Here is a 21708-nt window from a genome sequence, read left to right as displayed (position 1 = left end):
GTTGATGCCGATAGGGGCCAATGACTTGATTATCAGTGGTTGATCTTAAAGTGAAGCGTGTACTTCCCCCAATGCCGTGTGCGCCGGCGAGCACGCCCAGGCCGCCGTGGAGTCGCCGCACTGGCAGTCCGCCAACTACGAGCCCACCACTTGGGACTACGACTCCATCTGCTCATCGCTCAGCCACCAACAAGCCAGCAACCAGCTGCTGCTGCAACCAGCAACAACCACCCTCAAGGAGAGAGTGAGGCGTCTGCTGGTGCTGGAGGAGGCTGCAAGTGCAAGCAGCAGGCTGAGGATGATCCATCAGCTGCAGAGTCTTGGCATCGCCTACCATTTCGAGGAGGAGATCGAAGCCATCCTCCTCTCCATTCATCATACTGCTGCCGATGACAAGGAGCAGGAAGACAACGACCTTGATCTGCATTCGGCAGCGCTTCTCTTCCGAATGCCTCGCCTGCTGCATGGCGGTGGGCCTGGTGCACCGGCGAGGACCAAGCCCGCGCCGCCGACACCTGGAAGGAGCTCAACAAGGAGATGTCATCTGCCACGGATCAGAACATGGCCAGCAACCTGTGCCTCAACCTTGCCCGGATCATCCACTGCATCTACCAGGACGAGGACGCATCACCTCGCCGACTCATCGCAACCTGCTCTTCAATCCTACCCTATTCTAGTTCCCACATGTAATGGGTTATTATTGTAATTTCACAGCTTCAGCTGATTGTGTGTTTGTACGTGTGTAGCGCATACAATGCAAGTAGCAGGACAGTTCACTCTATGGAATGTAGAAAATTAAATGTTCAAATAAGACAAGTAGAGCACCCGGAACTATTTCAGAAACACCATCACAAGTGCGATTTAGCCAGTAAAAGGTAACCACAATGTAATGTCGTCTACAGCCTCAGCTGACAAGTCACTCTGAACCCGAGTTAAGCTACCAAAATTCAGCCAATCCAACAGGTTAAAGGGGGCTAAATTCTCGACGTCTGTAAAAACTCTTAGTCCCAGGCATCGCAGGGGGGCTTCCGTGCTGGGATACGGAGCTATTTCTCATGGGAGCGCAACTAAGGAAGAAAGCTATATTTCCAAAAAGGAGAGGAAGTTCTTCCAAGTTCATGGACCAAAAATCTCTCTACATGCTGTTCCTTGTGATGTTCCTTCACATGGTGATCTCACTGCACAAATATACAGAGCATACTCATCATACTTGATCGAATTTCTGATGCAGATCCTTAGTGAAACAGACGCTATTATTTTGATTATTAAAATGAATCTCTGGAGAAAGACCTCTTCCAGATCCTCATGAGAGATAAAAATTTACCTGTACTGTGGGCAGCTGATGTTGGTAATATCCATATCCTGGATGGCCTGTCTGAGCATAAGCATATGGATCCTGTGGAGACCAACCGAAGCTAGAAGGATCAATGCATTTGGGGCGTCCATGCTGGCCACCATTTCGCGGATCCTGCTCATATTTGTGCACCAAGAGTACGCATGTCAACAAACAAAACCATACGATTTTGCCATTGAAATTAGCAACTAGCAAATAAACAAGCAACAAAAGCTACCTGCTTGTTACCAGAACGGCGACCCCATGTGAGTCTCAAGTTGTTACCTCCCAGCTGACTCCCATTTAGCATTCTCATGGCCTCCTCTGCTGATGCCCTACAAGACATACAACTCACAAGTCAATCGTCCTGCAAACAACATTTGAGGGGACTATGCCGGCCAACTAAAAACATGCATTACACACCCAAAATTTACAATCTTGCAATCACAAATCTACAGTTGCAGTTTGTATACAAAACACATGTGACAAATTTTATGAGATAACCTAGTAGGTCCCTTCCAAGGCAGAACCTACGCACAAGTTTAGTCCTCATATAACTTGAAATCATGATGAGGAATTTGATCAGCTAGCTGGCAGGCCCACCATCTACAATATAAAATCATGATGAGTCGATGGCAAAAAGAATTACCTGTTTGAGTATGTGACAAAGCCGCATGCCTTGCCCGGTAGTACTCTGACATTAACAAGCTCTCCGTATGGACTAAAGGCCCGCAGTAGATCATCATCTGTGATGCTTTGATCAAGGGACCCAACAAACAGCTGCAAGCAACAAATGCATCCTTAGGCTAAATGTTCTTACAAATCACTCCTTTGAAAAGAAAAGGCATGAACTCACTCTTGAATTGTTTGGATCGTGATAAGAATCAGTTCCTTGTGTGCTGTGGTCAAAATCTGCATATCAGAAGAAATGTGATTAAATAGTGCTATGGACACTGCTACTAGAAATTGTACAGGATAACATAATAGTTACTAGCTAATATGAATCCCCCCCCCCCCACACGTATTTGAGATAACCCACCACTAGCCAAGGACAATGCACTGCATGTTCGGGGCATTCTGATCCATCGATATTTCATTATTCACACACCACTAGTCAAGTAGACATGGGGACTAGAACAACGCCATACAACACTACAAAATGTCTACCAATCATAATAGCTATTTGACATCTGTATGTACAGTATATGCAACAAATATAGCACTAAGATCATTAACAAATGAATTGAGAAAGACCAGCAGACAAACCCTTCTGCAGATAAACAAATCACTGTAGGTGAAATATTTTACATGTATAGCTGAAGCATATGATGCGACTTGAAATACATCAAAGATGCATCACTGTGACAATCCAGAATATATAAATTAAGAACAAGAGTATCAACTTGACAGGTGATGGAAAATAACTTCAACTAATGCGGAGCTAAAAGAGATAGAAAAGACCTATTGGGATAGATAGCATGCCAGACTACTCCTTGAATGGGCAAGCTAAGTAGAGTGAACTAGCTCCACTTGCATCTAAGCAATGCTGAGAATCCTGACTGCAGTACTTACTAGGGGCAAAAAGGGCCACAAGCTACAATATGACAGCAGGAAGAATTTATTCATGCAGGAGGGAAGCTACTGAGAGGGATAACATAAGCAGTAATGCATGCTTGAAACACTGCAACTTGAGGAGACAAAGGAGACTAAAAACCAAAGGTAGTCAGAAATTAAAGTGTGGATTAGTTAGCCGGTGTGTGTACGTACATTTCTTGTTGGGAGCAGGCCCAATTCGCATAGGCCTGGTAGAACAGTATGCCCCATTCATTTCTGTCATTGCTTGTACGTGCTCATTGGCATCTCCAAAGCGAACAAAGCCATAGCCTTTTGAGCGGCCAGTAAGCTTGTCAAAGATAACTTTTGCACTCTTGACCGATGGATATCGACTCTTGAACAGATGGTGTAGCATGTATTCAGTAACATCATAGGCCAAGTCCCCAACAAATATGACATGCTCAGAAGCAGCAGCAGTGTCATTAGTGTGCCCATCCTGCTGCGTGGCCCAGTCGAGCTTGGAATCTTGATCAGGAAGTTTGTTAGGAGCATATGACTGAGCGGCCCAGTTGAGGTTGAAATCTTGATCAGCGTTAGGCATCTTCTGACCATTGTAGCTCTTGAGAATGCGAGTGGCAGTAGCATGGTCGTTAAATCTGAGAAAGCCAAAACCCTCCGACTGGCCAGTATGCTTGCTCCGCTTTACGACAAGGGAAAGGAGCTGCATGTTTGTCGGGAAACAAAGATATGAGCAATGAGGGGACAGGAAGAAACCGATATTCAACGACACGATAATGAAATAGGTGTATGCAGTCCTCACTGGGGCAAATGCAAATATGCAATCAACGGTACTAGCAACGTATAAATACTATAGATGAGAGTCATGTTATGGTATGCCAGTAATAAAAGTGAAAAGTGGGATAGATGTTAATATGTAGTACCATTTGGTCAAGCACAGTAGAGATTAGAGAGTAGTGCTCACTATTATATAGATATATGGGGGAAGTTTGATGATGGCCGAGTCACATGGTTGGCACAAAACTAGCCATCAGGCAAGCGATGACAGCGTACTAATAAAAAAGTCAATACGCAGTGGCCTAGAAGCAGTAGGTTAGGTAGTGGATTGGGCGGGCAGTCCTCCCCAACCCCAATGGGAGGCGAATCGAATGGATAACGATAGATTGAATGGAGGCAGGCGAAGAAGGCGGGCATGGACCTCGGGCGAGTAGGTGAAGCAGGCGTAGAGGTAGTCCTCGTTCATCCAGTGCAGGAGGCCGCCGATCCAGAGCGAGCGCGCCCCCTCGTCTTGTCCTGCTCCTGCCCTTGCAACTGCGCCGCCGTCCTCCTTTGCGGGCGCGGGCGGGGGCTGGGTTGTGCCGTGGTAGTGGTAGGGCGGCGCATCGGCCCAGCTGAGCGGGTGCGGCGACACCATGGCCGCGGTGTTGGTGGGGGTGGCACGAGGCGAGCGCGGAGGCAGGGAGGGAGAAACCCTAGCCAATCAATCAATCAATGATGAGCTCCGCCGCCGCCGCCGACGCCGACGCCGCGGGAGAGAGGAAAGCGAAAAAGGAAAAAAAAGAAAGGGGGAGGGAGGCAGCACGGGCCGCAGCAAACGGTCCAGGTCCCCACCTCCGGCCCACGGGCCAGGCGCCTTCAAATTCTCCCACGGATTTCTTCGTCCGTCTCCTTTTTCTTAGGCTTTTTCTTTTTCTTTTTGCTCGCAAGTTACTGCCTCCAGTCAGCAAGCAAGTTGTTTTTTTTTTGTCTTGGTCTGAAACGTCGAATTTTCTTAACCGGAGGTTGTAGCAGTATAAAAATTGATTAAGAACAGCAAAAATGCCATTTTTCTCTTGAACGAGTTTTTGTCAAAGCAAAAATGCTCCCGTTTTTCCCTGTGTATATAGTCGTCGCCTCGGCCTTGGGCCTTGGGCCTTGGCGGCGTGGCGTTCACACGCACTCCCACGCCACCCGATCGCGATTCGCGACAACGTGTTGGGCCCACCACCGCCTCGGTCCCACTGATCAGTGACCGATCTCCCCGATCAGTTACTACCACGCCGCGTATTTACTCCGCCCGCCGGATCCGGCAGCTAACTGACCCGTGGGGGCGCCTGGTCCCACTTGGCAGCGAGGCTTGTCCTGTACAGGGTGGCAAGGGTCGGGATTGAATGAAGGGCGTTAATGTGCCTAATAAATGGGGCGTCATCAATTCTCAGCACCCCTATCCGTCCCTTGCTACGCCCACCTGCAGGCATGTACCTCCAGGATACCCTTTTCTTCTTTCTACTACCAACAACTTATCAAGCTACTCACGCATCAACTATGTCAAAAATAAATTACTACCTGGTATTCCTTCCATAGTAATAATACTCTAAATATAATGATTTCAAATTATTTATGCACTAATAACTTCATGGTTATTTGAATATCAAGTTGTACTCTCAGACCTCAACACCACACTATAAGGTAGCTCCCATCTAACCATACAAACTAATGCCACTAATTGATTGCCCCTATGCTTTCACACACGTTGAGCTAATGGTACTCAATTTGTTTAGTGTAGCTATGAAGGCATGTTGTTTTGTTGCCCACATGATAAGAAACAATATGATGTTTATATTCTTTAAAACTTGTAGCTATAGTTTATCTTATTATGCTTTTATATTCTTTAAAAATTGGTTAATATACGAACTAAACAACCGTGAGTAAAAAATGTTATGACGTTCAATTCAAGGGATTCATGTAAACAGATGTTCACTTATCCCTAGTAGTATTTGGAGTTTTTTTTAAGCTAAACTTTGACTTTTAACATTTAAGGCGAAACAAATGGATGGGATGGGCTCTGGGTGACGGGAGGATCTCCGTGTGTACCTAATGATTTTCATATGCTTCCCTTCCAAAGCGAGCTGCCTACTTTCTCCACTTCCTAACTCCGCGAGCTCGCGCTGACAGCGGCGCCGCCCCCCTTCCCTTCTCCTCCGCCTCCACCCATCCGCCGCCGCCGCCCGCTGCTGCCGCGGTACCCTATGGCCCCGGCCGGGTGGCTCCTCGCGGTAGCCGCCCTCTCTGTCCTCTGTGAGTACCTCCTCCTCATCTGCCTCAGCTTCTGATTCCTCCCCTCCCTGCTCCTATTTCATCCCCAATGTTTAAGCTGCTCACTACGGCGGGGCCATGGATTCTTGCTTCCTTCCGGTTCCCGGATGCTCGTCCATTCCCTGTGCTGCTTCTTCGGATTTTGATCCATCAGCAGGGAGGCTGCTAGCTACGGCTGTCGCCTGAATTTTCCTGCCACTGCCTGGCCTGGGAGAATCAAATAATTTTAATTCTCCTTGTCGGGAACAAAGGCCACTGATCTGTGCTCTTCCCTTTACAATGTGCAGGTTTGCAGGGTCTATTGCGTGATTCAGGCACTGCATTTGCTCAGAGCCACCTGCCGCTTCACCGGATCGTTCACGCAGGCGAAAATGACGGCGGCCTCATGCCGGAGCTCCCGCCCAGCGGCCTCATGCCCATGCCCGAGCTCTCCCCCAGCGGCTCACCGAAGCCATTTGTTCCCTTCCTGGCTCCTGCTCCGCTCGCGCCCTTCTTTAACAACAGCACGCCCAAGCTCTCAGGTTTCTACACTCTCTGTCACTAGTCAGTCTACTTTACTCCTTTCTTTTCGAGCTTGCTGCTTGGTTGGGGCAGCTCCAAAGTTTTGACAACTCAACAAGTTGCAGCTGTAGTTTGCCTTGCCAACTGATGAACTGAAGGTGCCTGCCAATTCCTCAATGCAGGGAAATGCACATTGAACTTTACCGCTGTCGATAAGCTGATGACCACCACAGCTGTCGACTGCTTCACCTCGTTTGCTCCTTTCTTGGCCAATGTCATTTGCTGCCCCCAGCTTCAGGCAACACTGACCATCCTCATAGGGCAGTCTAGCAAGCAGACAGGGTCTCTCGCGTTGGATCCCACCGTCGCCAACTACTGCCTGTCGGATGTCCAGGAGCTGCTGCTGAGCCAAGGTGCCAGCGATAACCTCCACAGCCTTTGCTCGGTTCACCTCTCGAATGTCACCGAGGGATCATGTCCTGTCAGCACTGTGGACGCATTTGAGAGTGTCATTGACTCGTCCAAGCTCCTTGAGGCCTGTCGAAAGATTGACCCTGTTAACGAATGCTGCAGTCAGACATGTCAGAGTGCTATAAACGAGGCTGCCCAGAAAATCTCGTCCAAGGATGGAGGTTTGACGAGCTACACTGGGAGCCTGAAAATTGATAGTTGCAGGAACGTTGTTCTCAGATGGTTGTCGAGCAGGCTTGACCCACCGTCCGCAAAGCAAATGCTGAGGCAGATATCTAACTGCAATGTCAACGGAGGTACTTCCAAACTAATAACTAATTCAAATATGCTTTCCATGTCTTCAGTTGTTACCTTCTGTTTGTTAGAATGAATACATATATTCCATGCTCGCTTATAGTTTGCTTGCAAAGTTAGTATATTATAGCTTAGTTATTGGTTAGTTCATCTGAAATGATTAAAATGGAACATAACTTCTGAGATACTAGATATTGAAAACCATGTTCATGCAGCATTTTTTGACTCGGCATGTGATTGGCTTCTTTACCAAGCAGATTGATCTGCTTGAATTTCTGAAGATGAAAACAGTGCTTACATCCAAATATCAAATCCATAAAGGGGCACATCATAGCATTAATTAAAGCTGGAGCACATTTCAATCATGGACTAGATTGCGAGAGGTCAAACTTTTCAGGACTATAAAGGAAACAAAATGCTTCAGCATAATATTATAATTTTAAGGACCTTTTTTAAATTTTTGCTGAAGAGGACAATACTTCAAAGCAAGAGACTGAATAATCCATGTAGGGTGTCTGAATTTTCCTTTTGCCCTGTGGAACCTTTGGAGCTTTCCCATACTGTCTGAAATTGATAGCATGGAACTCAATAGGAGCCCAATGCAAGGCTTTCACTCCATATTTGGCTCAGCAATATGTCATTAAGGAATTAGGTGACATGGTGCTGAAATATGTATGATTTAGATTAAGAAAACAATAGCTTTGGCACATTTATTTGGGATTTTTTTTGGAAGATTTGAATAGCCATAACTGTGCATGTACTAAATTTCAAAATTTTATTGGACTTAAGGTTTTACTGGAGCTAGTGGAATACATGGATATACGTTCGTTAATAACAATTTATAATACTATACTGCATTATGAGTTTTATTCTCATTGTTCATTGTTAATAGTTTTAGTACTGAGGGGCCTATTCTTGCTCTATTCCTCCAGTTTGCCCGCTAAGCTTTCCAGACACTAGTAAGGTGGCAAAAGAGTGTGGTGGAATAATCAAGAACGGTACTACATGTTGCAAGGCTATGTTAAGTTATGTAGCCCATTTGCAAAAGCAAAGCTTCATAACAAATTTGCAAGCTTTAAATTGTGCTTCTTTCCTTGGGGCAAAGTTGCAAAAGATGAATGTCAGCACGAATGTCTATAGCTCTTGTCAAATAACACTAAAGGATTTTTCACTTCAAGGTGAGTTATTCAGGAACTATCAACTGATTATGCATAAGGGCCATATTATCTTCTGGCTCTTCATTGCTTGGCATTGGCAACTGAACTGATGAAATATCTATCTATCTTCTCAACAATTGTGTTTGCATGACTGTCTCCTACTGGATTTGCATACAGTTGGATCTCAAGGTAAGTTGACATTTTCAAGTTTTTTATTACTTTGTTCTAATCTGTCTATTGTAAACCATTTTTTTACATGGCATGCCTTGCTATGATTGAGTTGAGACTGAATTCCACGTTTCCTTGCAACATTCCATTAATTTTGCATGCCTTAGCACATTAATTTGCATTTTGAGCTGTTCTATTTAGTTTTTTGCCAGGGGTTAAATTCTATTATGCTCTCTTAGAAGTAGAAGCAAGAACAGGAACTACTATTTGGAATTGGAAATGATGACTAGGATTCACCTGGAATTTATATAATGGAACTGCATGTAGAAGCTGAAATTCTAAGCACATCTATTATTGACTACCTTGTTTTCATTGAGAAATTGCTTCTGTAATCTGGCTTTGTAGGTTTATATTTTGCCTACCTAGCTGACAGATTAATTCTGCAATACTTCCTAGCTTTTTACAATTTTATGCTCAAACTTACTACATTAGACTTCACATCATCCAATGCATTGAGCTGTACTGAAAAGAAATCGATTTATTCCTTGGTAGTGATTGGTCTTGTGGTTTTACGCAGAATCTGGATGCCTTCTTCCAAGTATGCCTTCGGATGCATCCTTTGACCGCATTTCTGGGATTAGCTTCACATGTGATCTGAATGATAACATTGCGGCCCCATGGCCATCGTCCATGCAAGCACCATCCTCATCGTGCAATAAATGTATGTTATCTACCTGCTGTGCTGAACATACTTTGCACTGTAGTTATTTTATTTATTATTTACAAACACATGAACATCTTCTGGTTTTCTCTTAAATGCTATTTGGTAAAGCACCTCTACACTTCAAAATTATGAAATTGAATGCTGAAGCTTTCTGTTGTATTCCACTAGATTGTTTCACCCCCCCCTTTCTCAGAATCAGTGTGCTATGAAGTCTGAAGATGTAATTTGTTGTAGAAGCAAGTTCTGTGATTTAGTATGCACCTTGCTTTCTTGTTTCTACTTGTGGCATTATACTCATGTCTTCTTGCCGTATGTTGTCCTCCTCCTCCTCCTCCTCCTCCTCGGACAATTTCTAATATATCTCGTGTCAAAGACTAGTCGTTTTACTTTTGAGAGAGTAAAAATTGCTTTTACCCTCAAAATCTTCCATTTTGGATCTGAACCTCTGTTTGCCTAGCTGTGCAGGCAAGCACTTGTGACATAGGAATGCTTAAATATACAACTTTACAACTATATTGTGTCATGGGCATCCTATGGTGCTTGAATGTGTCTTTTTGCTGCTTTGCCTTTGATCATGTTATGCTGTTGCTGTAATTTTTTGTGCTTCTGTATACAGCTGTCAATATTCCAGAGCGACCTGCTGCGACATCGGCACAAAATGGTGAGAAAATTAGATGTTAATTTCGCACTCTCTCAGTTTGCTTTGATCTCTGGCGTTTGTGTAGAGCTGAAGGATTAGATGAAACTTTCCTTTTTGGGGCGTCTACAAGAAGATCTGAGAGTTCCTTTTTGCAGGTGTGAACCACAAGAACCTGAAGCTAAGCCTGCTTGTTTCTCTGGTCTCCCTTGTTCTGGTGCTCGTGGTGCAAGTTTAGTGCAGTCCAGTTTGGCAATTATTGAGATTCATTCAGGAGAGCTAACTGGAAGTGTTGGTGAAGAGCTTGAGTTTTTGCGATCTGGTGGTCGCATCAAAGTGTTGTAGGTTCACAAGTGTTTTGTGTTTTTGTAATCTCCTGGTAGCTATATATTAGTGTAATTTGTTGTAAGGCATATAATATAATGATAGCAATAATTTATATTTGTTTTGTATAGTGAGAAAGAGGGGGTGGTGAATCCAAAGTGCATGGCGATTTGGCAGGAGGGAACGGGTTCTTTCAGCATTGGTTAACATTCATATTGTTCAATTGATCATATTGGTGTGGTGCACCATGAAGTCTGATATAAATGTTATTAGTATTTTATCCTCTTGGTACAATACAAGGTGGTATGACATGTTTGCTGGAATGGACTCTTCTGTGCTTGGTATTAGATATTTGCGTTGGCGCCGCCAGTTAAGCATGCAGTGGCGGTATGCTGTTTTGAATAATTGGTTAGTTATATATCATTCAGGTTGCTCTGAATAATTGGTGTTGAATGGCTCCATTTGAATGTCTCAATGATGTTGGGGGTCAGGTCCCATCTCAGGTGCAGCTGCATGGAAGAAACGGTTCCTTTCCAGCAAAATTCCTGTAAAGTTGCTACGTTCCATTCAAATTTCAAAGGGAATTAAACTAGTTGTGCTGCTGCTGCTGCATAGAGCATATGTATATATATATAGGGTGCGTTTGGTAGAGCTTCCAAACAGTTTTTTTTAGAGAGAAGTGATTCTCTGCTGATTTTGTGAAGTGGTTCTCTGAAATGAACTAAGAGGCTGGGAGCTTAAAAAAAGTAGCTTCTCCTGATTCTGTGAAGTGATTCTCCATCCTGATTTTAAGTGTTTATGCAAAGAATCAAAAAGAATTACTTTCAGCTACAGAATCACTTCTCTCCGAGAACCAACTCCCATAGAAAATCAAAATCAGATAGAGTTACCAAACAGGCCCATAGTTACCAATCAGATAGAGTTACCAAACAGGCCCATAGTTACCAAAATCAGATAGCTTCCTGTATTGTATATTTGTATTGTTTAAAGGGCCAATATTTGCAATCAAGAGGTGGAACAGAGGAATAGCATCCCCCCACCTGGGTCTGGGTGGGGCAGAGCACCATGCCAATAATTGAACATTTTATCTTGTTTGATATATAAGGAATAATTGAACGAACATTGAGCAGGAGCAACCAACATCAAACTGCCGGCTCAACACCTTATTTCATGATTGCATCGCCTTCATTCTAAAGTGGACACGGTAAATTTAACCTAGACAACTAGTACCGCACATATTCTTCTCGCACTCCATCGAACACATACAAAGTTCCTATTGCACGTGCCATTGCTGTGCATTCCTAGAAGGAAACACATGAAGAAACATTTCTTGCATTGTCTAAAAAAAATCCAAAAGATGGTCAGAGATCCCAACAACAAAAAAATTACAGTGAACAAAGTTTTGACCAACAATTACTTATTAATTATTTATTTGTGTGATACCACAAAAATATAGGAAAGTATCTCTAGGGTACGAATATGATGATACCAAGTTCGTATCATATAAATTATATATTTAATTTTCAAATGTCCCAAATGAAAATCATGAAAGATGATCGATGACCTACACTACAGTACTACTAGATGCCGGACACGACACGAAGATGGTACAGTGGCATGAGCAGCATCGAGCCAAGGACCCAAATATTCGTCTCTGTGCTTGTGGGTCCACCAATCCGGAGCGGACGGATGAATCCATCCAACTTTGCTTCGGTACAAGTTTCCATCCAATCCAACCACGTCTGTCGTCGCTCCATTCAATTCACCCCATAGCATGCTATGTATTATGCAAGGATATACATCTCATTTCATAATCATTTTCTTACAATTTTTAGTATATCTATGAATCCAGAAAAAAGAGAAGAATTTGGATCTCAAAAGGGAGAAGAATCCATGGAAGTAGCTAGAGTGCGTGTAGCATTGGCTTTGGCACGTGACATCTGAAGCGAGGATCGGAGTAGGAATGGACATGGCGAGAAGAGGAAGAGAAAGGGTGGAGAAGCTACAAGTCTAGAATAAATAGCAAAGCCAGCATCCTAATCTCTCTCTCTCTCCTCTGAAAATAGTTGCGATTGCGATGGGTTCCTCGTGCTTGGTCACGCCACACATGACATGTCACATGCGCATGCAAACCAACAACCACATCAGATTCATTCATGATCTTCTTTTAACAATAACTCCGGCCAACTTCTCCATGTCCATGATCATCCCATGACCCCCTCCTCCGCCACCCCTCGCCGCAATGCCTCTGTCCCTGTCAGGGGGAGCGCCGCGGCCTCGGCGAGGTCCCTCGCCGCCGGGCTCTGGAGGCTGCGCCACGCCCGGAGGATGAAGGCAACCCAAGCAGCGGTATGTTGACGCCTCCTCCTCCTCCTCCTCCTCCGTGATCCATGCACTGATTGCTAATTGATTTGTGCTCCTGGGGCAAATAATATAATCAAGCAAGGAAAATCACAAGATGAAATTGGGCTCAGCTTAAAACAAGCTAAAGATGGGACCAAAAGTTGGTTCCTTTTTGACTGATCTGATGATCCCCAAAGGTGCCCTTTTTATATGTTTATTACTATGATATGAATGAATGTTCTAGTACAATCCTGGCTATTATAAGGCACGCATGTTTGGCACTCGCTCGGGCTGCCTTTCTTCAGTCTGATGCACGGGTCAGTCAAGTTTCGCAGGCAGGCATCCTTGAGATTGTTGCTCTCTGAGTCTCTTCTGGATGAATGGACGCCTCCTGCTTTCTGTTTGCAGCCAGCCTTGTTTCTTTCTTCCTCCTCCCCTGCTGCTCTCTGCTTCTCTGCTTCTATTTCCCATGGCATGATAGGCAAAAAGTGATCAGGTCTTTCACAAATCGCCAGTCAGGAGGGCCATATATGCAATGCAATGGGACATGACGCACTTTATGAGATTTGTAGGGATAGTATAAACTTTGTGAATCAATTGCTGTTGCCTCCTTGTCAATGTTGTGACTTGTTTGCATTGGAACAACAGCAGCAGTTTCACTTCATTGCTGTGCTCGCAGGAAGGGAGGAGAGCAAGCCACCACTGCCATGGCAAAAGAAGGGCTGCTGGAATTGGAAGCCATTGCCAATGCTGCAGTATCCACCACCACAAAGGCATGTTAGACAAGGTGTTGTGTTTTGCAATTCTTCCTCATTGCCTGATACTACTACTACTACTTTATTCACTGAACCTCACTCAGCTCATCCATCCACTGCGCTGCATCATGAATCAGATCGAGGCCTGCGTGGAGGAGCTGCCCTCCTCGATGTTGGAGAAGGCCACCAAATGGGACAACCAACATCATCACTGTCTCTCGCGATGGCGATCAACACCAGCAGCCCGTTCTTCTCCTCTGATGCTCCTACTAATGGAGGCCGAGCTGGAGAAGGCGCGTTGCCACATCAGCGAGCTCGAGGAGGAGCGGCGCGTGGTGACCAAGAGGCTCGACCGCTTCCTGCGGAAGGTGGCCGAGGAGAAGGCCCGGGTGCGGGACAAGGCCCGCCACGCCGTCGCCGCCCTGAGAGAGGACCTTAGCTCGGAGCGGGCTCACCGGCGGCAGCTGGAGCAGGCTAACGCGCGGCTGATGCGCGAGCTGGCGGAGGCTCGGTCGTCGGCGAAGCAGCAGGCGGAGAGCTACGAGATGGAGCGCAAGGCCCGGGAGCTGATGGAGGAGGCGTGCTCGGAGCTGACGCGGGAGATGGAGGAGGACCAGGCGGAGGTGGAGCTGCTCCGCGGCGAGTGCCTGCGCATGCGGGAGGACATGGAGGAGGAGCGCCGGATGCTGCAGATGGCCGAGGTCTGGCGCGAGGAGCGCGTCCAGATGAAGCTCTCCGACGCCAAGCTCGCGCTCGAGGCCAAGTACGCCCACCTCAGCCGCCTGCAGGCCGAGATGGAGGCCTTCCTCCGTCGGACCAACCGGGAGTCGGCGGCGGCGAGCTCATCCGCCGCAAGGTCTCGCGGCCGCGCCAGCCAACACAACAATGATGATTCGGTGGATGCGGATTCCGTGCTCGAGCACTTCCTCCGCAAGGAGAAGGAGAAGGAGGAGATGGAGATGGAGATGAACCGCCGCGCCAACAGCCCCGCGTCCTCGGATTCCAATTCCAATTCCAACACGCCGCTGCAGTCCGTCAGCCCGGCGACCGACCTCTTCTTGGCAAAGATCGATGACGAAGACGACGGGGGCTACGACATGGACTACGACGGAGGCAGGGATTCCTGCAGCTGGTTCGGGACCAGCGATCGCTCTGCTTTGGAGGCTCGTTCCTCGGGAGCCAGCCGGCGTTCGGCGGGGAAGAACACCGCTCTCATACGCAGGCTCTGGAGGTCGGCAATCGCCGAGAGCAGGAACAAGACTGGAGGCGGCTGGTCGCCGTCTTCCAACAGGAGGTCCAGCGCCACCGCGGAAGCGCCCCCAGCAGCACCTCCACAGCAGAGCCTGAGGGAGAAGCTCATGGAGGCCAGGATGGATGATCACAAGCCTGTCCACGCACTAGTCAAACACAACGCAGGCTCTTCCATCCATCCGTCCATCCATCCATCTCTAGCTAGTAAAGGAAAGCGTGTCTGAATATTGGGTTACACCAATGTATCATAGTACATACCAAAATTCATTCCCCAGCCTTGCATGTATCATACTCCATACGCTAGTCTTGCCCAATGTAAATTGTTCACATAAAGTATACTACTGTTAACGCTAATAGAGGCCTCAAATCTAACCCCAAACATTTTCCTGCCTGTAACTGAATCTGTCTATTGACATATGAGAAACATTTGAGAGGCCTGCTGTACACCATTTCTTTCTTCTGTAAGGCTCTCTGGCTCCGGCTGTCATGGGCTGTGATATCAAGTCTGAAAACTGTACTAGCGTTGCTCTTGTTTTTGTTACTATCTTACAGATAGTGTTTCATATATTGTTAACTGAAAGTAACGAAAGCCTTGAAAAAAACAAAATGCTTTCCCTGCTTTTATGGAAAGCACATAAAAGTTGCAGTACATGCGAGCTTGCCATGCCGGACGATGAGACAAAAGCATACAAGCATAGTCAGTCCTGTTCCAGACAAAGCATACTCGCATGCACGAACTCGTGAGTGGCTTGCTTGGGTGCATGACAAAGCATCATACTTTTATGCCCTGCCATGTCTGGAACAAATCACCACAAGTTCAATTCAAATATTCAATGGCTTGCATTCAAGGATGGGCTGGCACTGGCACGGCCCAAACCTGGTTTCGAGATGTTTTTTGCCCGGCAAAAATGGTAGGATCCTCCCTTCTGCTTTCGCCTGTGGGCCGGGGCCGAAAGAACCTTTTGTCTCTGTAGGTGGGCCTAGCCTATGCAAAGCAGGCATGCATGCATCAAGTACTATTGAACAGCTTAATTAAGAAGATTTAGAGACTTTGTTATGAATTTAGATATACCATGCCATCTAGATGCATAATAATATCTATACCTCTAGATCTATACGTCTAGAAAAGCTAAAAGGACTGGGACAGAGGGAGTACTATCTAGATAGTGTAGCGTAATGTAGCATCAACAAATCAATCTGCCCAGACGCCTGCAACTACCTACTATGCTACCATTTGGATCAACGACGGAGCAAAGCATCCAGGAACAATCCATGGATCAAGCAAAGTAGATGTTCAGATCTCGTATGACATCCCGACCTTGAGCAGCTGCGACTTTGGGATGGCGAGCATCTTCTCTCCCTGCCTGCAGTTCTTGCGGAGGAAGGCGTAGGCGTAGTTGACCATGATCTTCTTGAGCAGCGACGAGTTGGGGCGCGCCACCACCTCGGCCTCGCCGAGGATGTAGACGACACCCTTCTCCATCTCCCTCTCGATGAAGCGCTGCTCCTCCTCGATGCGCGCCATTTCCTCCAGGCTCACCTTCATCATTCCTCCGGCGGCGCTCCCCATCCTCGACAGCTCCGAGAAGGACTCCGCCGGCGTCAGCATCTCCTCCGCGAACACGCCCGTCGTGGTGGTGGTGGGCCTGATGTTGCTGTTGTTGCAGGACGCCGAGTGCGCCAACATCATCATCGTCCCCGACGACGTCGACCTGGCCCGCGCCAGGGCCAGGCTCTCCGTGTACGACGCCGACGGCCGCATCATCATCATGTTGACGGACCTCTGGCGCCTCATGGACGTCGCCATGCTGTCGCATCGCGAGGTCGGGTAGCTGACCTTGGCTCCCGGCTGCAGGTGGTCGACGCCGTAGAGGTTGACGTCGCGGACGTAGTACTGGAGGCGCTCCACGAGGCTGGCGGCGAAGTCCCTGGCCTCCTCCAGCGGGTCCCGGTAGCCGTAGCGCGCCACGCACCGGAACACCCGGCTCCGGCTGGTGCTGTTGGTGTCGGAGCCGGAGTCAGCATGATGATCGGCAACCTGCCGGAAGAGGAAGCGCTCGGCGGCGTCGACGTGCGGCACGGGGAGGTGCTTGACGGAGACGAAGAGGAGGACGGCGTGGATGGAGGGGATCTTGTGGACGAGGTGCGGGAACACGGGGGGGATGCCCTGCACCAGCTCCGTGTAGAAGAGCCCCACCCCCGGCACGCGCACCACGTCGCGCCGCGCCAGCAGCTCCCGCACGCTCTCGTGCGACACCGTGCGCTCCAGCTCGTGCTCGTAGCGCCGCACGTGCACGTAGTGCCACAGCACCATCACCGCCATGAGCGCCGCCGACATGGCCACCGGGATGTAGCCGCCGTGCGCGAACCGGTAGAGCACGGAGGACAGGTAGGCCGACTCGGCGGCGGCGAACACGGCGAAGAAGAGCGCCACCCAGGCGGCGTTGACGCGCCACACCAGGAGCATCACCAGTGTGAGCAGCAGCGTGGTGATGAGCATGACGAGCACGACGCAGATGCCGTGCGCCTCGGCGATCACGGCCGTGGTGCCCCGGGCGGCGACCGTCACGACGCAGGCGACGAGCGCCAGGAGGAAGTTCACCTCCGGGATGTACACCTGGCCGTGGTAGTGGCGCGAGGTGTGGAGGACCCTGACGCGCGGGAAGCAGCCCATGGCCTGCGAGTGGGAGATGGTGGCGAAGGCGCACGAGATCATGGCCTGGCTGCCGACGACGGAGGTGGCGAGCGCGAGCACCAGGGTGGGCCAGAAGAGCACCTCCGGCGTGGAGCGGTAGAAGGTCTCGGCCACCTGGGCCGGGTGGCGGCGGAGGAAGGCGGCCTGGCCCATGTAGGCGAGGAGCACGGCGGGGACGAGGCCGCAGGCGAAGCTGAGCTGGATGGAGCGGACGCTGAAGTAGCCGAGATCCGCGAAGAGGGCCTCGGTGCCGGTGAAGCAGAGGAGCACGCCGCCGAGGGAGACCCAGGCGTCGCGGCCGTTGCGGCTGAAGTAGTCGACGATGTACCTGGGGTTGAAGGCGCGGAGGACGCCGACGTCGTGGCGGAGGAGGTTGTAGACGCCCACGCCGCCGATGAGGAGCAGCCACAGCAGCACCACGGGGGCGAACAGGTAACCCACCTTGTCGGTGCCGAAACGCTGCACGCCGAACAGGACCAACAGGATGCCCACCGTCATCCAAACGATCTGCTCTGCAGTTGTTGTTCAGCAATTTTATTATTCATTCAGCGATAGCATACATACTACTACTGATCGTGGATCAACATGTACTCCCTCCATCTCAAATTACTATTCATTTTGGATTATTTTTGCTATGTATCTGAACATATATGCATATGCATATCAAAAGATGTGTATCTAACTAGAAGAGCTAAAACGAATAGTAATTTAGGACGGAATGTTAACTACATCACTGGAATCTATCAGCATTAACAATGCTGATAGATGCTGATGAAGAAACAGACGGAGAGATGGACAAGATCAAGGCAAGGTGCATCTAGCAGACTAGCACATCACATCAGTGCGTCTTAAAATTAAAGCGGATGGATTTGCGTGTTCACACACTGGTCGTCACCACTGTTAATTAAGCTCTGCTAGTAGGAGGTACTCCTACTGCGCTGCTAGGTGCTCGAGGATGCATTATGGTGATCAAAGTAGCTGCTGGCTTTGCTGCTGCTAGTAGCTTTACTATTCCTCTCATCGATAGATAGAAAGATAGATGGTGCCTCTGCATTTATAGCCTACCTATAGCTGATTAGAGAGAGCTACCTGCTGATCGATCGATGCATCCCCATCCATCGGTAAGCAAGATTAATGGCGATGTTAAGTTGCGGCCCACCGCATGCAGAGACATGATTAATTATATATCATTTCTCCATCATGTTACATTTTATACTTATAATTTACAAAACATAGAACAAGTAGTACACTTTCATGGTTTTCATTTTCTGTGTCGAGAATGGTCGATTAATGATTTTGTATACAGTTATCCCTTGAGATTACATTATTGGACCACCCACTAATATAATTTAATTTAATGAATCGACAGTGATATGATCCAAGCAAGTGTATCGTTTAATTGAGGCGTGTAAACGACGCAACGACGGAGCTACCGGCCATTTATCACAAGGAAGCAGACTGCTCAACAGATTATATTATTGGATTGGATCCATAATCCATGTCAAGTTACAGCTCCATACCGCTGACATGGAAAGAGGAGTAGTATTCCGTGTTGATTGATACCCTCTCAAAACCATGTATACAAACCCTCATGCATTTATATTACGTTGTTGGGATAGCAAAATTTACAAATGGAATGTTCATCCGTTGGATTTACTATCTTGCTCCCATCCTAAATATAACTGTGCTATCTAAAATTGTTACTAATGCAAAAATCTTTCTAACCTAGCTAGTAACCGTGTCATAAAGATAATTATTGGCAATAAAATATTGGTGTTTCTAGATTTGTTACCAAACTACTTTCGTAATATATGCATAAGGATATTGCTTTTAATTAGAAACATTGTAACGAAGGTCATTATTGTGTCGTTGTTTAATAAATGGGCTTGGGATTACAAGGTTTATTAAAGAAAACGAGCATGGACACGTATTCATGATGATTATACATCACATAAAATTGGTTGCAGGACCTCTATTAGAAAATATCTAGTATCCATGCTCTATTTCCACCTAAAATGAATGTGTTCACATCTGAGGCCACCTCTAATAGGGCTGCTCTAGTTGTATGCTTCCGGTACCCGCAACAATGCACGCGTGTTTGACTAGCTAATTTCATGATTAATGGTGGAAAGTTTTATTTGATGGCTGACCTGCTCTGATCATCGTCATATGCTATAGGACTATGAGAATGCCTTTGCATCATCTGATATGTACTCTCTCCGTCCCAAATTGTATGTCGTTTGACCATTTTTAGATTTATATAGTTTTTACTATATATCTAGACATGGTGTATATCTAGATGAATAGCAAAAGTTAGCTTGATTGTAGATATGTACATTAATTGTTTTTTTGAAGTTAATTTTTTTTGAAATAGTTTTTTGAAGTTAATTAAGGAGTTGAAGCGTAGTGGATGTGTAGGAGTGCAGTGGCACTCCTCACTAGTATTAGTTCTACAATAATTTATCATATGCGCACCCAAGCATCTTTATCAATTTATTTATATATATATATAGTTATATAGTTGCATACTAAATAGTACTCCCTCCGTCATATATGCATGTGCATGCTTGTGGTGTCCGCGTGCGTGCGTCATCTATGCAATTGCAATCGTCAAGCATGCATCTTTTTCTTTCTTTCCTGGAATCAATTACTATATTAGTCCTCAACACTTGACTTAATAATGATCATGTACGTAAACGTTTCTCTTGCTTAAATCATCAATTAATAAATGCATGATATATATTCATAAAGATATATGGATACCTGTTGTGAGGTTGGGCGCCTTCTCCTTGAGCCCTCCGACGGCGGAGAGCACGGAGATTGCCGGCGTGAGGCAGGCGTCGGTGATGACCATGGCGGTGGCGAGGACGGTGAGCAGGAAGAGGGAGATGCGCACGGGCTTGCTGGTCTCCAGCAGGTCCTTGAGCCACTGCGCCCGCTGATCCCTCGGCGACGCCAGCTGCACCGTCCGCCGCCGCAGGCTGCCACGCAGCGACGAGGACTTGAGCACGGCGGCGTCGTCGTCGTCGGCGTGCGTGAGCTCGTCCTCGGCCTGGTGGTTGGGGACAAGGCTGACCTTGGCGTGACGGGAGATGAGCGAGTAGAGGGCGAACGTACCGCCTATGCATGGATCGAAGTCAGATGACGATGTGAAAGGAAACCCAACAACACCTTTAATTAATTCATTTTGTAAGTTGACGAATCGGTTTCGATGGTTAGGTTAGGTGTTACCACTTTATACTAGTATACATACTAGCTAGAGATGATCTGATCATGCATACCGTCTCCGTCGTCGTTTGCCCTGAGCGCTATGTAGACGTACTTGATGATGGTGAAGAGGAGGAAGGAGTAGATGATGAGCGAGAGCACGCCGAGGAGGTCGTCGGTGTGGCGGATGCCGCCGGTGAAGGTGCTCGAGTACACGTACAGCGGCGACGTCCCGATGTCGCCGTACAGCACGCCCACGCACTGGAAGGCCAGACGCAGGGTCCGGGCCCAACCTTCCTGCTGCCCCTGCTGGCCATGGCCACCAGCCCGGCTCGCATCCCGGTACAGCGAGTCCTGCCGCTGCACCGTCGTCGGCAGCTCCACCGCCGCCAGGGCGCGATCCAGCTCCGCCATGTCGTCGGAGCAGCTGCTGCTCGCCGGCTTCTTCCTCTCGCAGCCGCCGCCGCTCTCCATGTCGTCGTTCACCATGATGCTGGTGGTGGCGGCCAAATTAAGCTCCCTCTCCCTCTCCCTCTCCCTCTCTTCTGAGTTCTCTGATATAAGGACCGATAGATAGATTGAGCCTGCAGAGGAAGACGCAGCTTCCAGCCGCCTTTTATAACATACATACTAAGGAGCAAGCCAAGCCAGTGCAAACGCAGATAATCAGACGTCTCTACCACCACTCACTGTCATCGATCAACTTGTGTATGTGTGTGAACACAGCAGAGAGCTCCGTGACCTACTAGTGCTAAGCTCTAGCTGCAGGTTTCTTGTTTCTGCACGTGACCAGGCTCCATCACTATCACATACATGTACTTGGGCACGTACGGCATGTATTTATGCATGGATCCAAGTAGCTATATATAAGTTGCATATATCATGTGCGTTTTTTTAATAATGGATAATATTCTGACTTCAACCTCCTTAAAAAAGGATCAGTCCACTGTTATTAAAAGTAGTAGCACTTGCTACACCCACAATTTTGAAAAAAAGACAACAATACGACTCAAAAACCAATTCGCAAACTAAAAGACTATCCATTTGAATTAAAAAAAATGTAAAGTTGCCGTATCCAAAGTTTGGCATGCTGAAATGAAGAGCTTCTCATCATTCTCACTTCGCTGCGACTTGGCCCAAGATCGGAGCCAATACGTTCCCTTGAACAGTACCTGCAAAAAAGTTTTTGATCGACATTTAT

At 47.5% G+C, this 21708-nt stretch overlaps 4 protein-coding genes across 4 annotated transcripts; 2 read left to right on the top strand and 2 right to left on the bottom strand.

Annotated features, from left to right (window-relative positions):
* Positions 1-834: 834 nt before the first annotated feature.
* LOC117845127 (polyadenylate-binding protein RBP45) lies at positions 835-4477 on the bottom strand. Its single transcript, XM_034726050.2, has 7 exons — positions 4104-4477; positions 3101-3608; positions 2190-2245; positions 1983-2113; positions 1572-1668; positions 1325-1468; positions 835-1178 (listed from the first exon to the last, which is right to left on the bottom strand). Exons 1-7 carry the CDS (start codon positions 4317-4319, stop codon positions 1176-1178), a joined length of 1155 nt encoding a protein of 384 aa, XP_034581941.1. The 5' UTR covers positions 4320-4477; the 3' UTR covers positions 835-1175.
* A 1316-nt stretch (positions 4478-5793) lies between these two features.
* LOC117845126 (uncharacterized GPI-anchored protein At1g61900) lies at positions 5794-10536 on the top strand. Its single transcript, XM_034726049.2, has 8 exons — positions 5794-5962; positions 6268-6501; positions 6664-7248; positions 8179-8424; positions 8581-8592; positions 9149-9292; positions 9912-9956; positions 10091-10536. Exons 1-8 carry the CDS (start codon positions 5914-5916, stop codon positions 10168-10170), a joined length of 1395 nt encoding a protein of 464 aa, XP_034581940.1. The 5' UTR covers positions 5794-5913; the 3' UTR covers positions 10171-10536.
* Positions 10537-12172: 1636 nt separating this feature from the next.
* LOC117845125 (uncharacterized) lies at positions 12173-15042 on the top strand. Its single transcript, XM_034726045.2, has 3 exons — positions 12173-12605; positions 13279-13386; positions 13492-15042. The coding sequence occupies exons 1-3, from the start codon at positions 12468-12470 to the stop codon at positions 14827-14829; spliced, it is 1584 nt and encodes a 527-aa protein (XP_034581936.1). The 5' UTR covers positions 12173-12467; the 3' UTR covers positions 14830-15042.
* A 595-nt stretch (positions 15043-15637) lies between these two features.
* Positions 15638-21099, bottom strand: LOC117845123 (potassium transporter 22). Its single transcript, XM_034726043.2, has 3 exons — positions 20582-21099; positions 20064-20420; positions 15638-17812 (listed from the first exon to the last, which is right to left on the bottom strand). Exons 1-3 carry the CDS (start codon positions 20994-20996, stop codon positions 15900-15902), a joined length of 2685 nt encoding a protein of 894 aa, XP_034581934.1. The 5' UTR covers positions 20997-21099; the 3' UTR covers positions 15638-15899.
* Positions 21100-21708: the final 609 nt, after the last annotated feature.

Source organism: Setaria viridis, chromosome 2 (genome assembly GCF_005286985.2).
Source record: "Setaria viridis chromosome 2, Setaria_viridis_v4.0, whole genome shotgun sequence".
NCBI lineage: Eukaryota > Viridiplantae > Streptophyta > Magnoliopsida > Poales > Poaceae > Setaria > Setaria viridis.
The sequence above is the reverse complement of the archived record's forward strand: the minus strand, read 5'-3'. Positions and strand labels throughout refer to the sequence as shown.

What these genes read in the sequence shown, in the direction of transcription:
- LOC117845125 (XM_034726045.2), top strand. Translation starts at nt 12,468, where the DNA reads ATGACCCCCTCCTCCGCCACCCCTCGCCGCAATGCCTCTGTCCCTGTC. An exon ending in TGAAGGCAACCCAAGCAGCG is followed by an intron (nt 12,606 to 13,278) that starts GTATGTTGACGC and finishes CTGTGCTCGCAG; the next exon opens with GAAGGGAGGAGAGCAAGCCA. An exon ending in ACAAAGGCATGTTAGACAAG is followed by an intron (nt 13,387 to 13,491) that starts GTGTTGTGTTTT and finishes ATCATGAATCAG; the next exon opens with ATCGAGGCCTGCGTGGAGGA.
- LOC117845126 (XM_034726049.2), top strand. Translation starts at nt 5,914, where the DNA reads ATGGCCCCGGCCGGGTGGCTCCTCGCGGTAGCCGCCCTCTCTGTCCTC. An exon ending in CAGCACGCCCAAGCTCTCAG is followed by an intron (nt 6,502 to 6,663) that starts GTTTCTACACTC and finishes TCCTCAATGCAG; the next exon opens with GGAAATGCACATTGAACTTT. An exon ending in TGCGACATCGGCACAAAATG is followed by an intron (nt 9,957 to 10,090) that starts GTGAGAAAATTA and finishes TCCTTTTTGCAG; the next exon opens with GTGTGAACCACAAGAACCTG.
- LOC117845127 (XM_034726050.2), bottom strand. Translation starts at nt 4,319, where the DNA reads ATGGTGTCGCCGCACCCGCTCAGCTGGGCCGATGCGCCGCCCTACCAC. An exon ending in GCCTGCTCCCAACAAGAAAT is followed by an intron (nt 2,246 to 3,100) that starts GTACGTACACAC and finishes TCTGATATGCAG; the next exon opens with ATTTTGACCACAGCACACAA. An exon ending in ACGATCCAAACAATTCAAGA is followed by an intron (nt 2,114 to 2,189) that starts GTGAGTTCATGC and finishes TGTTGCTTGCAG; the next exon opens with CTGTTTGTTGGGTCCCTTGA.
- LOC117845123 (XM_034726043.2), bottom strand. Translation starts at nt 20,996, where the DNA reads ATGGTGAACGACGACATGGAGAGCGGCGGCGGCTGCGAGAGGAAGAAG. An exon ending in GGCAAACGACGACGGAGACG is followed by an intron (nt 20,421 to 20,581) that starts GTATGCATGATC and finishes ATCCATGCATAG; the next exon opens with GCGGTACGTTCGCCCTCTAC. An exon ending in GGCGCCCAACCTCACAACAG is followed by an intron (nt 17,813 to 20,063) that starts GTATCCATATAT and finishes CAACAACTGCAG; the next exon opens with AGCAGATCGTTTGGATGACG.